The sequence below is a fragment of the Odontesthes bonariensis genome, chromosome 18, assembly GCF_027942865.1.
Source record: "Odontesthes bonariensis isolate fOdoBon6 chromosome 18, fOdoBon6.hap1, whole genome shotgun sequence".
In the NCBI taxonomy this organism is placed as follows: domain Eukaryota; kingdom Metazoa; phylum Chordata; class Actinopteri; order Atheriniformes; family Atherinopsidae; genus Odontesthes; species Odontesthes bonariensis.
Window position 1 is genome coordinate 13,555,813 of NC_134523.1, and position 17,624 is coordinate 13,573,436.

Here is a 17,624-nt window from a genome sequence, read left to right on the forward strand (position 1 = left end):
TAATACTTTGTTAAAAGCAGAGAATATAAAACAGCTTTCATTTTAACTCAAGTTACTTTACAGAGCATTGTGGCATTTGCTTCAGAAAACAGAAACAATCTGCGACTTGTACAATGTGAAAAATAAAAGTCCTTTCCCTGCAGTGATCGAGCTCAACTGTGTCAGCATTAAACAAAGTTCTCCTTTTCTTAGCAGAAAATAAAATATAAAATAAAGTGTCGGAAGAGAGTTTGTAATAAACATGTTGCTGCTACATTAAGGCCAAACTCCCTACGGACATGTGGAAAACTTCCTTAGTAAAGTGGCAATGTCCCCTCATCCCCCACCCCCCCCCGCCCTTTTAAATATAGTCTTTGAAATTAAATAAAACTGAGAATGAAAAGCTTGGCAAAAAAGCAAGCAAGTATTGCACTTACAAATATCCTAGTACCCTTTCAAATATCAAAGAGAAGTCACTTGTACACCCCAGAGAAGAAACTTTACAGCTGTGCTTTTCTTTAGAGAAAGCAGCTGCAGTTCTGTGCCTCCCCAAAAAGAGCTGGTTGGTGCTCATTATTTCTTTCTGTTGAGATGGAGATAAACATGTAAAAAGGTGGAGCAGTCGATGAAAAACTGTTGTTTCACAAGGTTTTATCAAGACCAGTTTTGGAGTTATAGAGGTTTAGGAAGTGTCAGCATAATACAGTGGTCTTGGGCTAAAAAAAAAAAAAAAAAAAAAAAAAAAAAAAGAAAAAAAAAAACGAACAACAACCTCTGTTCGACCTCACTATTACAAGACCACGATGGTCCTTTTGTATCCAATTAGTATGCAGCGCTATGGTCAGGAGGAGCAGTACTGCTTAGCCTCTAAATACCCACATTGGCATGAAAAACACAAAATGCATTCCACTCCGTTACAGTCAAAAGTTTAAAATGTCAGGAACCTTAAGAGAAAAAAAATAAAAATACTCTAAAACAACTTCATGGTATGGTTCTGGGTTTTGGGGCTAGGAACTTCATATGGAGCAAAGAACTATGGAGTAAACCACCAAAAATACAAATTCAAAAAGCATAATTCTGGATCAGGTCAACTGATGCAATAATCTTAAAGAGGCTAAACTAAAAATATACTGTGGTAGGTAATAATGGTGTTTAAAACAAGTTGACAGTGTGACACAAAAATCAATAGAAACATTAAAACGAACACGATGCTCCAAACTGATGTCCGAAGGGAAATAAAAATAAAACAAAAACACACAGCTGAGGGAGCAGTTCAAGTGTGTTGATCTTTGATCAGGATGTTTCTGTACACATTTTTGTGAATTCCAGGCAGAAAACATACGGATGAGAGACGTTCCTTCTTTGTGAAGTCTGGCTGGCATAGCTTCAAAGGGTTATAGTGGAGTTTGGTGGCGGTTTATGTGTGGTAGAGCTTGTGTTCATACTCGGTGGTGGAGCAGGTGTGAGGAGAGGAGGCCATGTCTCTGTGGATGGGGGCAGGGATGCTGCTGCGGTGTTGGTGATTGTCGGTAAGCGTCAGGCTCAGGAGGCTGGTGCAAGTGGGCAGGTAGACGTGCTGCACGTGCTCCACCTCTGACCGACACACAGGACACAGCTGCGGGGGAGGAAAGAAAGCTGGTAAACACACACCCCCACGCTAGGATCACAAATGCAAAACCCTAGTGCAACTATTAGGATTCCCACAACCTCATAGCTACATGCACTACTGTGCACACATTACAGTTATCAAAGTCAGTTAAGGCAGATACAAATTCAGAGACAGGACTATAAAATAAAGAGAATGTTTGATGGCCTCTGCTCAAGTCTGACAAATTTAAGATGGCCACAAAATGAGAAATATCTCGCAGTAAAAAGGGCAACGAGCTTATATGAAAAGCGTTTATTTGAAGTGAACCCTTCCTACAGACTCATTCGCACGCCTATTAGCTGGGTCACGTTTCCTAGTGAAGGTACTGGAGAGGAGATTTGCCTGGGTGCTGTAATCCCTTTATAAGAAAAAATTTGCACACACACACACACACACACAAAATCCGCTTCTACAAAGATGGGCGACATTTAGCTGATTAACTGCAGAGACAATCAGGTCAACAGAGTGTAAGCAAGGCTTTGGCTGTTTGAAAGACTGTTAAAAGGATAAGAACCTGGAACTAAAGTGTAATCAGAACCTATCAGGGCCAATCAAAACAAAGCACATAAATGAATAAATTACATTTTATGTAGAAGTGTTAATCCAAGCCTTTGCAGTGTCACAAAGGCTACTTCTTCAGGCCAACTACCAAAAAGCCCTCAGCTGTGGTTAGGAAGCCTTATACAGAAGAAGTTCAGACATTTCCACAGACAAGTGTGCAGAGCAGTCTCACCTGCAGCTGATTTGCACAGGTCTGGCAGCACACCATGTGGCCGCAGGGGCAGAACGCAGCATCTATCTCCTCCTCGCAGCACAGCATGCACAACAGAGCCTCTCTGAGCTTCTGCAGCCGCTCCTGCAGGGCTCGGCTCTGTTGGCAGCTATCGCAGTCCAGCCCCTTGTCCTGCTGGCTGTCCCTGCCCGGGGAGTGCGACTGAGGGGAGCGCTCGCCGCTTTCAGAGCGAGACACCAAGTCCACAACGCCAGCATTGTAGAGTGCACGGCGAGAGTGGTCGTACACTTCCTTGGAGGTACGTCTAATGTCAAAAACGTATTTCTTGCCAACGTTGATGTTCTCGTTGAGGAATAGTGACGCGAGGTGGCCCTTAAAGTCTCTGCTGTACTGCATCATCACTGCGTTGGTAACCGTGTCGCACCTGGAAATGGAAATCACTTGTGTCAGTAAAATGAAGCAGAAATAAATCCAGTATTGATCAAACCTCCCATGCACATCATTTCTGCAACAATGACGATGTAAGCCTGTCCACATTTAATACAGGGCTTTACTCTTACTGACCATACTACGTGTGCTGTACTGATGCCACGTTCACTGTAAACAAACACCACTTGCTTCTAAGCAAACAAGGTGAAGACATGACTGGGGATTTAAAAAAAAAAAAAAAAAAAAAGGTTGGCTAGAACCCACTCCTAAAACAAAAGCCCAGGGTTCTCTTTTGTACCATTGTGATAGAACAATTTCATAGCCTAGCCATTTGAATAGTCTCTGCTCATGTGTGCCAACACAGAAAGGCTTTGGAAAAAGAAAATGGCTTTTATACCTGATAAAAAGCTTTTTTCAGCCATCTTTGTTTCATCAACACACATTCTGGCCAAAGACATGTTTTCAGTGACTCTGTCCCACTTTGCACAAGTTTACACCATAAACAGAATGACACCAAGTTAATGTTTACAAGTGCAGGAGACTGCATATTAAACAGAGCAGAACAAGTTATTACAGAACACGTTTTAGAGCCCGTTTTCCATCCCGTCTCCGCATTACTCTTAAGTTAACAACACACTACACCTTTACAGGTGACTGACCAACAGCTCCAGCAGAGACTGCTGAAAAACATTTGACAAACAGTGCAGTAGCACTTACAATGAATGTTAAGCGTCATCTTGGCTCCCCACCCACACACACACACACACACACACATTTCCAATGCACCGCTCGTCTTTAATAATTTGGACTAATGCGTGGGAAGATGCAAAGTTAAGAGTCTGAATCCAATTAAACTACACTGCTCCTGCATTGCAGACCTCAGCGTTTACTGCATGCGAGCCACTGGTCTGGGATTAAAGGCTGCATGCTTTCTGCTCTCACCTGTAGAAGGCATGCGTCTCTGTGATGGCCCGGTACAGACCGCTTGCTGCCCGGTTACTGATCAGCTTGAACAAAAGCACCACGCTGTCATTCGTGTCCTTGGTAACTGTAAGGTAGACACTTTTCCCTGACTGAGTGGCAATCTGGACGATGGGATAACTTATCCTAAAATAAAGCAAAGACAGAAATATTTGCACTTTTCTATCAGCATTGGTTAATGAGTAAAAAAAAAAAAAAACATGCATCCATAAGATCTACTGCAGCTGAGAATGTATTATCTCAGTTCAACATACCTGTTGACTAAGCTGAAGTCCTCCTTGCAAATTGTAATACCCTCGGGGCCGACTCCAATAGCCAACCGTTGGGTATTTGCGTCGCGAGCCCAGTGCCACTCCACGCCGTAATGCTCCAGAGAAGAGACCAGCTGCAGGGCCTGATACTCCACTGAGCCCTGGCTCAAACCGTCCAAAGCTTTGTGTCTGGATATGATGCTGCAGGGGGAATAAGTAGACAGGAAGTAGCTTCAGTTTAAGGAACTACACCGAAAACGTACATTACACAAAACTCAAGTGTCTGTTAGCCATCAATGCTTCCTTTAGTTTATAGAGTCAGTTGAATTCTAGAGACGGTGGTAGGAAATACCAGTAATTGTAGGCATATTCAACACAGCTGAAAGAGCTGCCCATGAAATCTATGGAAAATAACTACTGGAAACGCATGCACATTTATATAATAGCCAGGGGATGAGTGCAGATGTAGCTAGTGCCTGCTGGCTCAATGTAGCATCTGGATGAGGAGCCAAATGTAGTAGGTTTAGCAGATGAAGCTTGAGGTGTAAAATGTTTCAACTAAGGCAGCGGATACAAAATGGAGATGCTACAGTTTAGATAAACTCCAAACAGATGTGAGAGCGAATACTTCGAGAAAAATATACTAATGATAAGAAAACGGATTTGGTGTCCATGCTTGCTTGTAAGCTTATCGGATATTTCATAATGCAATGGGATCCATGTTCTAAAACTTGTAAAGTGTTGCTGTACAGCGCCGTTACGCCAGTTTTGTATACAGAAGATGTACAGTAGGAAATCCCCCCTCATGGAGATCTGCAAACAAACATTATCTGATCTGCAGTCAGCTGCTTTGCTGGCTGACCTGTGTGTTTGTGTAGTGGCTCTCACCCAGCTTGCAAACACCATGTCGCTGTGTGATGTGCTTCCAAGTCTAAAACTCATTTCTAAATGTGGTGCTAAACTTATGTAAGGTCTTTCTCGCCAGCTTTTTAAAAAAAAAAAAAAAAAAAAAAAAAAAAAACTAACTTTAGAGGGAGTTCAACTCTTGTAAAAACAGCCTTTTTGACTTGTTAAGATTTTGACTCCTTTCCAGCGACAACGTAATGCCATCCGTGGGCTTTGCCGTGATCCACTGTTTACTTTCCATTTTGACCTTTCAGAGTGGACTCTTGCCTCCCTCAGAAACAGTGAGGGGGCAGAGCTGCAGGAGGTCTGACACAGAAAAGGTCAAGAGGCCTCAATGTTTGAGCAAGTGTGAATTTCCGAGAGATGTTTAAATTCGAGGCGTCTTCTGCAAACAACCTTTGGATCTTTAGTGATCCTTTCAGGACAACATCTGGCACAAGCTATTCATTCACAGCATACCTGTAAGAGACATTAATTCCAGCTTCTCTTGAAGCAAGTGTTAGGTTGCTCGGAGGGTGTTGTACCTGTTAACAGTAGCAGTGCTGGGCTCCTCTCCACACAGCTCTGAATACCAGTACTGGGCTGTGTTTTGGTTGTAGTCGCCAAACTCTGCCTGAGCCAGAAGGGCACTTAACTCCTCTGCTTGTTCCGAGCCCATACGCAGGTGACCGTTGTGGAGGTCCTCCTTGACGTGCGTGAAGAAAAGGTGTCTACGGGGACAAAAGAAGAAAAACAAAGGAAAATAAGAACCTTTCATTTACATACATTTTACTAAACAAATAGCCTTTTTACATTTATTCAAAAAGCAGAAAATTCTCTCCATTTTGGGGTACATCACAAGCATGGTGTGATGTTAAGTCCTGACGTACTTCAGTGCAGGTAGTCGTCATAAGAACTTCAGCACAGACAGCGGGAGTCTGAAGCCTGGTTTATAGTCGGTAACGCAAGACGCAAAGCAAGACGCAAGAAAAAACGCAAGCCCTTGCGCGGTTGCAAGCCCCCCATTGCGAGCTTGCGTGTGTCACCTCAATTTTCTAAACTTCACGCAAGAAAAGACGCAAGCCTACTACTTGAAAACGACATACTCATCGATCAGACAGCATGCAGAGCGTTTACACACAGTGCACTTCACTCCTGCCTGAGGCGAAATCAGCCAGCCTGAAAAGCTGATTTCGCTTAAGCTATAAACTCTGTAAATATATAACTTTAGCAACATTTGAAACATTTTCAGGCGAGAAAGTAGTCGTTTAGACCCCCAAGGTGTTGAAAATCTGACAAAATACCGGCTATTTACAAGAAGAAGAAGCATGAATCACTCGAAGAGGTCCTGGCGGTGAATTTCCTTTCATCATAGTAGGCTTGTCATTGGAAAAAACCCACTACTCCACCTACTCTCCTGGCAGTGAATCGCCACGCAGCACACGCAAGCGCCGGCAAAGCTAAATGAAGTATAAACGTCTCGAGCCATTAACATACGCGCAAGAAGAAAGCGCAAGGGCAGTTAAAAGAAGTATAACTCAGCCTTGAGTGTGTGTGCAGCAGAAGTAGTAAAATAGTGGTTATGCTGGCTCACTTTCACTGTTCTAATCAGTTCCTCAAACACACAATAATACTTCCTTTAAGGGGAATTTAACTTAAAATTTCACCAAAAAAGTGGAAGTTGGGTGCAGGAGGAAAACAGGACTCGTCATAAGTTCAGTTCAAATGCTGCCAAAGCAAAAAAAACTGAAGCAACCATCTCTTTACTAGGCCACATTAGGGACTGGGGGCAGTTAGAGGCCAAGCAGAACTACCAAATTGTTGAGACTATTATGTTTTAAATAAATCCAGAGCCAGTGGAGTCTGTTCAAATCAAGAGGATAGCAAAAAACAAAACAAAAAAACATGTGCTTACACTGCTGCTTCAGCTTCTGTGTGTGGACCATCCCCAGTGTGCATTCACAAGTACCAATTGTGACTGAAACTTTTAGCACCATTTAGAATTTAATTTCTAAACTAGGTTGGGTGTTTTGATATCACGTTTAACACTCAAAGAGTCCCACTCAAAGCAGTGAGTTCAAATCCCATTTGCAAACTTGTTCATAAGTATTGTTCAGCATTTGGAAATGCCTGTCGGTGCTGCCGAATACGTTCACAATCACGCACGGTTTAAAACAGCATTTTAAACTAGTAATATTAACACATCGGTTCGTAGAGAAGCAAAATTACTACTCGTCTTGCTTTTACCAATACCAACTACTCTTGTCCATAATGAGGGTGCGGTACAGTATGTAGAGAGAGAGAGAAAGAGTTGTAAAGAGCTCAGATTAATGGTGGCGAAAACAGTTCTCATTATAATCACCAAGCCAAAACGATAACAGAAAGCTCTGGTGTGGCCAAGACAAACAGCTCATTTCTGAAGAAATAAGCCATTGCCGGTCTTTCCATTGTTTTGACCAGAAGATGTGAGGAATTCTTTCCTTCCAGCAGCAGGAGACAAAACGTCAATACAAGAAACACCCTGGCTGACAATCCTTACATCATAAAGAACGCTGAACTCAAGTGGCCCAACAGAGCCTTCCTTCAGATGACCCATGGCACAGTAACCCATAAGATAAACCAGTCACCTGCTTTTGGAACGCTGCCCCCTGAATAAAAACAACTTCTTAGCATATTATTTTGTCTTCCACATCCTAGTGTGGTAGACAAAAAGCACACTGTGCCCAAAACTGCTTGTTATTTCAACTAAAAAGAACTCTCCCTTGGGCTGCAGCTCTCTTTGAAGCATGATGCTATAGGAAACATTTTTATTTGTGAAAATCAGGTCAAACTGTGGCTTGAGGACATTTGAGCAGGACGCTGAATGAAATGGGAAGGCAGCACTCATTGCTTTTCTAATCGAGTTTATACAAACACTTTTGTTAATGCAGAAAATGAAGCGCGTTTAGGAGTCTCGTGGGAACGAGCTGGGCTTGCCATTTCCTCAATCATTTTACATGACCAACAACGAGCCCACACCGCTCGACAAAGCACAAGCAACGTGCATTTCAACTTCTTCAGATTGCAACAACACAGACACACCTCTACCGACACACATTCTTGCAGCACCTACAAAAAGTATCAACAGCAGCTGTGAGGCACACAAACAAAGTCAGACCCTACACCACCCCTGTTAGAGCCAGACTGTAACAACGAAGTCCCATAGCCGACTAGCCTCCGGCATAACAAACAGTGCTTTGATATGGTGTTAAACATCCCATTCCCTCCAACACACACACCCAAACACTGCGCTCTATTGTGTCAAGCCCAGCAGGCGTCATGTGATGAAGCGCTGCTAGTTAGCTACCTGGCTGACGCAAACAATAGCCCTGACTTGACTGGGAGTTTACTACAGGTTGTTGGCAATGGGTTACTAAAGGGCAAGCCGCAGAGGTTACTATAGTTCAAGCAGAAATTGGTAAGAGGTTATCATCAGTCACTGTACAACCGCTCAATTTCTTCAAGTCCCAGCCTGCTAGTTTGGTGTCGTGACATTGATGAAATGAACACGTCTCCGCTTTTAAATGTTTCACATTATCTCATTTCTGAGACGTTCCGTGCAACTTTTGGAACGGGGGGCTTCTGAGCAAGAGACCGCATACGTGTTCTGGGCTCTGTGGGCATCCATGTGTGTACAGCAGGTGCACATGCTTTGCTGATCTCAGGCCAAACTTGCACTTGTCGTTTGAAAGGAGAAAAATAAACGTACAGTACGAGTCATACAGTAGACTCACAGGCTCCGACAGACTGCCCACCACTCCAGTGTACGGCATCTGTGTCTACGAGTGTGTGACCCCGTGCATGCGTGTCAACAGGTGCCGACCTGGATGGGTTAAAAGCGGAGGACAAATTTCGTGTGTATGCATGACTAAATCTGATCTTAACAACTACAGACCACTGATAATGGTTCCTGTCTGACTGCTACGAGATAAAGACTGAGGGGTATATCAACACTGAGCAGCTTCACATGCAGGAGCTAAAAAACTTCCCACGCTAAAACCCCAGTGCTTCCATCATCTACATTAACACCCTACCCCCACCCACCCAGTTAAACAAGTGCACGTTCACCTATAGCTGCTTGACCTCTACATTAAGCTGACAGCTATTCAGACAGCTGTCCCAGGATCAGACTTCATTAGTTTAGCAGTGTGTTGGCTGCCTCAGCACCTGTTAAGGTCCATCACACACTTTGTGCACGAGGGAAGCAGGGGCCCATAAATCCTGTGTCTCCCAAGAAGAAGTGTGAGACCAAGTATTCAAGAGACTTCCCCAAATTTCTCAGCTGGTTGTCTTTTTGTGACAGACTGTCAAGGCGCCTTTGAAATCAAGATCCCTTACAAAAACATTACACACATATATATTAAAAAAAAAAAAAAAGTCAAACAGCAGAATGGCCAAGCGACTCCAATGCTCACACACTCAAGAGAATTTGAGTCAGAATCACGGGACTCTTGCCGAGACATGAGGACGGTATGCAGTATCAAACTGGCGCTAAAGAAGCAGCTTGTTAGCAGCCTCTGTATGCCTCAGTTCTTCTGATTCACGGTTTCATGAACCAACACATGATACTTCTCAGACAAATCTGCACACGCATTTTTCCGCCGTTGAGAGAAGCAGGCCGCCCATCGCAGTGTTGCCTTGTTCTGTATGCGACCCCGCGCCAACACGCAGACTGAATGCCAGGAAGTCTGTGCTGAGAGCAAACTCTCCCGGCCTACTTTTACTGCATTTGCCGTTCAAACCGCGTCGCCGTGAACGAGATGATCCGGAAATTTTTAAGAGGATTACTCATTTGGAGTCTCAATACACCTGTGAACGCCATCACTGTAGTGACACTAAACAGTGGTGTGGAAAGCAGGCTTTAAAACTGAGGAAGAATACTGTGGGATGGCAAAAATAATTTTTTTAAATTTTTTTTTAAAAAGGGGAGATTGACCAAAATATTTAGGCTTTCCAGCTGATCTCTTCTTCAGTCTCCAATTTGTTAACTGCAACATCCCATTTGAGCATTTGAAACTAAACATTGAAGCATCTTTAGGCTTTATAATGTACTGTGTTGGCACAAAAATGAAACTCAAAAAAAAAAAAACCAACAAAGAAACAGAGCCATACGGTCTCTAATAAGAGATTCATTAGCAAGTTAAGTAAACGCTCTCCAGAGTGCTCAGTCAGTCTATAAAAGCCTTGTTTCACTTCTTTGTTTTCTACTCTAAATCAGCGTCTGATGTCGGTTGGTGCACAGCTCAAAAGGAACAAAACATCTCCACAAACTGAAACCTAAAACCACTGCCTAGAGACTGCACAACATCCAGCCAATCAGATGCAGAGTTTCAGACCTCATCAGCTGGACTCTCAACAATGCGGTTTGTAAGCTAGTCAAATAACACACTGCCAGAAAGCTATGCGCTGTGAGGTTACTTGCTGTCAATGACCTGTAGTTAACTTTGCTCGATCTTCTCTCAGAGTTGTGGGCGGACTGAAAAGAACACTTGTAACTGCAGTTTGGCATAAAGTCTCTATGCATTTCCAGGCAATAAATACAACACATGTGCTTCTGCACTGTGACAAGCTGGACCGAAAGCAACACATCGATAAAACAAAGAGGCCATTTGTATCTGCTAAATTCCTTAGGTCACAGGCTGGTGCTCTGTATTGGCTGGTAAAACTGATTACAGTCCAGTGTCGAACCCAAGTTCAGACATGGAATTAATTTAGTTATTTTAGAAAAGGCTAATGTAATGTACTCCAGCACAGACCAACCAATGCTAGTTTGCTGAAGAACATTTGAAAAAAAAAAAAAAAGAAAAAAAAAAAGAAAAAAGAATTTATTAAAACCCAATTATATGATTTTAGTGCATGCTGATAAGAACATGTGTTTTTGAACACTTCAAGACCTGCAGGCATGGAGCTAAAAATTACACCTTGTGTGTGACCAAAATAAATTACCTTGTACCGTTTTTGTTTTTTTTTGCAGGAACATTCAGACCAAGAGGCAATCTTTTCAGAGAGATAAAAACCATCTCTGTTTCCATGGAAGTCATACAGCAATTGTTTGAAGGAAAAAAACAACAACAAAGCTGAACTGAGAAGATTATAAAGTACAGTCAGGTAAAGCCTTTTCTTCCTGTGTTGCCAAGTCTGGCTCCATTCTGGCTGAACCAGAACAACAGGGCTGGTTATCAATGATGATTAATGCAAACTAATCTGAGATTGTTGGACGGAGTGAACCCAACCATGCGCTGAGGGCAGGGCAAGAAAACACTGTACAGATCGATAAGTCACAAGACCAACATGCACAGAGAAAAGCATTTACTTTAGATTTTGTCTACAGCTCTGCTGGCACAGAAGTCCCCGGACTGCCTGGAATTATATAAGACAGAAGAACACAGCCCTGTGAGAGCAAAGACAATCAATAAAGTAGACTCCTTAAATATTTTTTGTCTGCCATGTCCCCAGTACTGCATTTCAGAGAACAGACTGTTTATTTAAAATCTGACATTTTTTTTTTTTTTTTTTTTTTAACCACAAGTGGCTGGCTTTTTGCACCATCTTTGTATTGGTTCTACTTATCCGTTTATTATTTTGGAGTTCAAGACAGCTGGGATCTGATCAGAATGAAGATCAGACAAAAATAACTTGAATTCAAATTTAAACTAGAAAGCTGTGTCTAATGATGCAGATAATAAAGGCTGCTGTTGAGTACCCTAGTTAAGTGTCACTCTGACGAATTTAAATAAAAATGTAATTTCCAATAGTCAGGTACAGATCAGCTGATCTCTCAGAACTGTTTTGTTTATGATTAGAAGGGGAAAAAAAAAAAAAAAAAAACTATTAGAGGAACCCCTAGTGTAAAACGATCTCAAAGTACCATAAGGTTTGAGAAGAGCTGCCTCAGTTGTTGCTTAATAAAGGCAGCTTCAAAGCACTGTGCAGCCCCAAAAACAGAAGCTATTAGAGACAAAGCCTCCCTGTGAGGACATTTTATACATTTTCAAAGTGTCCAAAGCTATCGTGGGAGAAAAAAATAAATAAATCATGCCTGGAAGAGAGGGACACAGAGAATCTCAAAGTAATGAGATTAAAGAAAAAAGGGATTTTAGAAGCAGGGAGACACAGCTGCCACAGATGCAAGCTGAACATAAGCCTCACGGATCAAATGGATATGGCCTGCCTTTTGGTTGTGAGCTTTCAACAAAAACATATCCAAATGTTTTTTTTATGGGTGATGTATTACCAATCGTAAAATGTGAAAACCACTAACCGTTTTATCAGTACGCATTTCATTAATTTCTGAGCGGAATTATCACAGTTTCCAGCACAAGAAAGGCCCAACCCAAACGGAAACTGAATTAATAGAGCACAGCCAAAAAGCCAGCCGCCAGTGAGCATAAACACTTAAGTGACCTGTGAAGCTTTACGTGGCAGCAGAGTACACAGCCGCTTATATAAGCAGCTCTATGCGGGTTCAGCAGGTTATGTAATAAAGGCCTTTAAGAAGGGCGCAGGGGACAGTTGTGATGCCACAAACTGCTGAAAATGTTACAAGACATAAGGCAGAACAAATAGAAGGAAATTCTATTGAGAAGTGACATACCTGGAAACAATAAAAAAAAAAAAAAAAAAAAAAAAAGTGTTGTTGAAAACAGCCTGCAGCTATGTAAATGTGCAGCAGAGGAGGGTTTTATGGCTCGGGGACAGTCTACAGTCACACAGGCTTCTGATGAAGCTGCAGCCTAACTGTGTCAAAGGTCACCGCGGAAGAAATGACAGGTGAGACCCTGCCAGCGCTTCAAAGCGCCAGTTACTAAAATGATAAACTTATCTCCCAAACGTGGTGCAAAAATTCTTGCAAATGCAAACTTAAAAATGGAATTTTAAACACGTTTTAAAACTTAAGACTACTTTAAGCTCTAAAAACATCCCGCTCTTTAAAGGGATGACTCAACGCTAAAGTCTGCGTCAGGAATTTCCCACTACTGCATCGACATCGCGCTGCAAGACCGACACCAACGTTTGCATCCTCGCCACCTCCATCAGATCACATCTGTGCTTAGGAGCAGCAGCCCTACAGACCCTTACCTGCCATCTCACATTTTTATTGCCCCTTTTACTACAACTTGATTACCCTACTGCCCCCCCGCCCGTCTTACCCGACACCAGCCATCTGCTGATAACCTCTGCTAATCTAGTGGAGGTCAGAGCGCAGTCAGCCCAGCGTCTTCTTTGCTCTCTCCCCCACTTTTCTCTTTAAAAAAAAAAAAAAAAAAAAAAAAGGTAGACGTAGAAATAAGCATTTAATATCCAGCAGCTGAGAGCTTCTTGGCCCAGGCAGACACATGTGCTTAATTAACCGCTCCGGTGACACGCTGCACGTGAGCAGGTGGAAGCAGCGTGCTGGATATCAAAATGACACCAAACACGTTTTGCGAAATGTGTGCCCATGATTCATGTCGCTGGGTCCAGTTCTGCCAAATTAAACAGCCGCGGCACCACCTGGAGTGAACACCAAACTGGTGGATCCGCCATAGTACTTTCTGTGAATAAAGCAAGGTTTGAGGACTTGTTCTAAGGGATGCAAGCTGCATTTTCGGGTTCAAAGTTTAATTGGAAAATGGTGCAGAGGAATACTCAGTCAGGGTCTGGACTTGTCAGGGCCTGTTGCGTTGCTCTGCCGCAGAGTTTTGTTGAAATTACTCTGACGAGGCAGAAAGAAAGTAGGGACCAATATACGTTTGCATGTTTTATGCTTGTCTGGTGCCATCATATCTTAAATACGACACTTCCAAAATTTATCTCAAACCTCTCCTGCTGAACGACCGCAGCTCTGATGACATATTAGTCACGACTCGCAATGACGACATATTCCTGAGAAGACAAAACCTGCTAAAGAAAGGCCCTACACGCCGGCTCGTTTCCAAACCACACTTGCAAAAACGTCGAATAGGAGAGGCTTTTGTTGAAACAAAAATGGCCTCGAACAATCGAAACAAAAAGTTATTTTCAGCTGAATAGGAGCAGTGACAAGGGCTCCCGGCTGCCACACAGCTCAGAGAGTCCCTGGGGGTAGGCTGAGAGCAACACACAGGCCCAGAGCTGCTGGATCACATTTCCAGCCTGCCGCTCACCAAAGTGACCTGTAGTAACCCCGGAAGAGCTGCGAGAAGGGGTTACTAAAGGACATTTCCACTGCACTGGAAACAAAGCTCAGATAATGGTCTTGGAGCCATTACTAGAATGTCTTGCACCCCCCCAATACCTGCTCTTCATTGTGAATCACATGATGTCATGAGTGTATTATCAAGAAGAGGTTTTTAATTTTTTTTTTTTTTTTTTTAAAAGTCTTTCAGACACAGAAAAAAAAAAAAAAAAAAAAAAAGCTGATTTACAGGTCATAAACAAGCAGTGTTATGAAAGAACTTTCAAACGGCACCGATCAAATGCAACTTCTTAACAATGTCAGTGCAGCCCACGAGCTCCCGTACCTCGTCTGCTCCTGTAGGATGAGATGGGGCTCAACAAAGAACTTGACTCGCAGCCTCAGCCGACAGGGCGTCACATTATCCATCTGCTGGCAGATACGATTCCTCAGATTCAGCCACAAGTTCTCTCCTTTGCCGCCTGTGAACTGCAGCCCAAAGTAGTCCACTTCAATTATGCCCAACTTTCTGCAAACCTGGGAAAAAGGATGAAAGAAACAGGTCACGGAAGTGGAATTTAGACCAGGAATTCCAAGAGGACCCTGAAGCCCAAAGACTCTTCAGGGACATCATCAAAACAGGAGGCGTAAAAACATCCTGAGCAGCTTTGGACTTCTGTTCCTCTAATGATACTTTAACAAACCAGACAAAAAAAACTAAACATTATCATTCTAAAGCAATACCAAGTTCACTTCCAAGCAATTGTAACAGCTTGGAAGCGAATTTGGATCCTCTCCCAGGGTAAGAGGGGCTCATCTCACGCCCCCTGAGCGGCAGCAGGCATAGGGTGTTACATAACCTTTGGTGAACATCTATAGGGAGTCTGGAGACTGAGATAAAACACATTATTGGTCGCAGCAAGTTGGGAATGTGCCATGAATACGAAGTGGGCCACGCATTATATTTCGTTAGCGCCAGAACAGCAGGAACGGGTGGCAAAGTTCCTGTAAGCAACAAAGTTTGTGGCACTTTGAAAGGAAAAGTAGTGACTATCTGACGCGCTTATTCGGGCTGAAGATGAATAGCGCTGTTCGCCGCGGAATGAACTCTAGTAACCTGTGCCGGAGTAAGCCGCTTCTTCTGAGTAATAAGCCATGCAGGTAGAGGTGACCGTCGGCGGTTTCCCCATCAATGCATTTAAAAGGGACAGTAGTATTCCACGTTTGAGTCAACATTGTAGGGCTTATTTCACACAAAGAAAATGCTTTTTTCCCCCCTTTCTCTCATCTGTCCGTTGCGCGCGGAACATTCCGTTTCCCCCAGTCTCTGGAGTGGAGGTAGATTTGTCGTTTCCGCCTCTTCAAAAACAGAAAAGACACTCACACTAAATGCAAGCGTAGCAGGGAATAAAATAGTGACAACTCTAGGAGACACTAGGTACCCCAGAGTCTTCCTTATATTCTGCTTCAGTCATGGAATATAACGCAAAGAAGCGACAGTTTGAGCAAGATGAAGTTTCATACGGTTGAAGTTTTTTTTTTTTTCGCCCAACACAAATGGAGCTCTGCTAACTTGTTTGGCCACAACGCAGCGTTTTAAAAGCTACAAAACACAACACGTAGATTCTAACTACAGCTTACCTTATTGAGACAGTCTTCACCGTTCGCCTTCGCATCAACTTCCACTTCCATCACCACTGAATCCGGACGAGTAACGTGGCAGAGCATTTTGGCAGCGTGTTCTGTCAGTCTTTGGTGTGCCACTCTTTAAAACAATCAAACAATCCTCGAGCCTCTTTTAAATCGCTTTACGTTCAGCCTTCATCACTTTCTTACCCCTTTCACTTCGTATGGCGAATCTGTAGCCACCAGCTGTAGGGTATATTAATGAATCGCCCAACACAGCACCGCCTACTTAGTGCTGTCCAATGACAGCCAGTTTAACATTGTCGCTGCAACCTGACAGCCAATCAGAAGTCTTAGCACATCCACACACTCCAGCTGGAGTCTGAGGAGCCGACTGCGCCCTCACGTGGAGCGCCTGTTGCATGCAGCTAAGGGGGCTTTTTGCACACCTGAATCTAATGAATTAGAGATTTCGACCAACTCCAGGGGATCTCAGGGTGAGTTTAATGGCTTGTTTGGTTTTACGGTCGCTTTTTGTTAATAATGTATGGGAGCGCCGTCCAGAAATAGCTGTTGTCTACCGAGAGAACTTTCTGCTTCGCTTGCTTGTGTTTCTCAAAGCATTTATGAATTTTTCATTTTGGTTGTTGAGGTTGTTTTTCTAACCTTCTTTCACTTTTCCATTGTATTACTGCTAGTATAACACAAGCTATACTATTACGATATATACCATCAAACTATTAAATAATCAAATACTGTAAGGATAATTAGGTTAAATATATGACTGCTGTCTTCAACGCTGGGGTGGAGGGTTATCAAATCAAACTGAAATGATTGTGAAAGTTGCAGACGCCCAAAGACCTTTATAGGACCTCCAATCACATGAAATGATTTGCACACATGCAACATGAATGCTATTTGCGTTAGCCAGATATTATATGGTTCCCTTAGTGGTGGAGATTTAATTTTTCAATACTTATTCTGCCTCGTCACATCTACAGCATCTACTGTTTTATCATATATTATTCAACAGTATGGTGTTGTTATTGAGGCAGCCTGGGCCAGAAGCCTGCAGGAAACTGCAGCCTTGTATTTAAAGAAGGTAGGCATGGTTTTAAGCCAAGCTCATTTATCTGCCAGGGAACATTTCAAAGTCAAAGCAGCAGGCCTTTCCATGTCTGTGTGCTCTTCCTCCGCTGTATTCTTGATGTGGCTTCAGAGACTCAGATTTCACAATAGGAGATCCAGAAGGACTCAGTCACTTGATTGTGCAGATCTTTATAATGTTCATGTGTGAAGAGTTATAGTGTGAGCAAACGTTTTTTTTTGCTGATCAACTTTAAAAAGATAGTGATAAGGGCTTATCTTTTGTCTGTAAGAACCTCACCTTTGAAATCAAATCCATGGCGTTTCCTTTGTCAGGAATTTTATGCTCATTCAGTTATGACACGATAAACTCAGCAACCTCTGCGGTTTTGGTCCAATCTTTTGTTAATGATCAATCTCGCTAATCCAATGAGCACCAGCAACTTACTATGACCTAGTTCACACAAATAAAGTAAACTTACTGTGTCATGTTCGTCACTTGGCTGCACATGGATGCTCTCTGTTTACTGTGAATTAAAAAAATAAAGAATTGAGCATTTCATGAAAACTGATGTATCTGTCGCAGTTTTTGTGTATTTTGAAAAGGATTTCAGATCTTGTGAAATCTTAAAGGTCTGTTCCGCTTTCTTTTAGTTTGATGTTTAAGCTTGGACCTTGTACCTTTATTTTCTTTTAGTTTGATACGATAGTCTCCAAGCGTCACTACTCATTTTCACTGGATTATTTAGCTCTCTTTGTACTGTGTTTTTTTTTTTTCTACTTTTGTCTATATATAAAATAGTAACAGGGTGTAAGATGTAGGCAGGTACG

At 42.7% G+C, this 17,624-nt stretch overlaps 1 protein-coding gene across 1 annotated transcript; it reads right to left on the reverse strand.

The window, feature by feature from the left end:
* mylipa (myosin regulatory light chain interacting protein a) lies at positions 1–15,954 on the reverse strand. Its single transcript, XM_075449881.1, has 7 exons — positions 15,723–15,954; positions 14,428–14,618; positions 5,452–5,637; positions 4,025–4,222; positions 3,732–3,896; positions 2,361–2,784; positions 1–1,594 (listed from the first exon to the last, which is right to left on the reverse strand). The coding sequence occupies exons 1-7, from the start codon at positions 15,807–15,809 to the stop codon at positions 1,397–1,399; spliced, it is 1,449 nt and encodes a 482-aa protein (XP_075305996.1). The 5' UTR covers positions 15,810–15,954; the 3' UTR covers positions 1–1,396.
* Between the last annotated feature and the right edge of the window lie 1,670 nt (positions 15,955–17,624).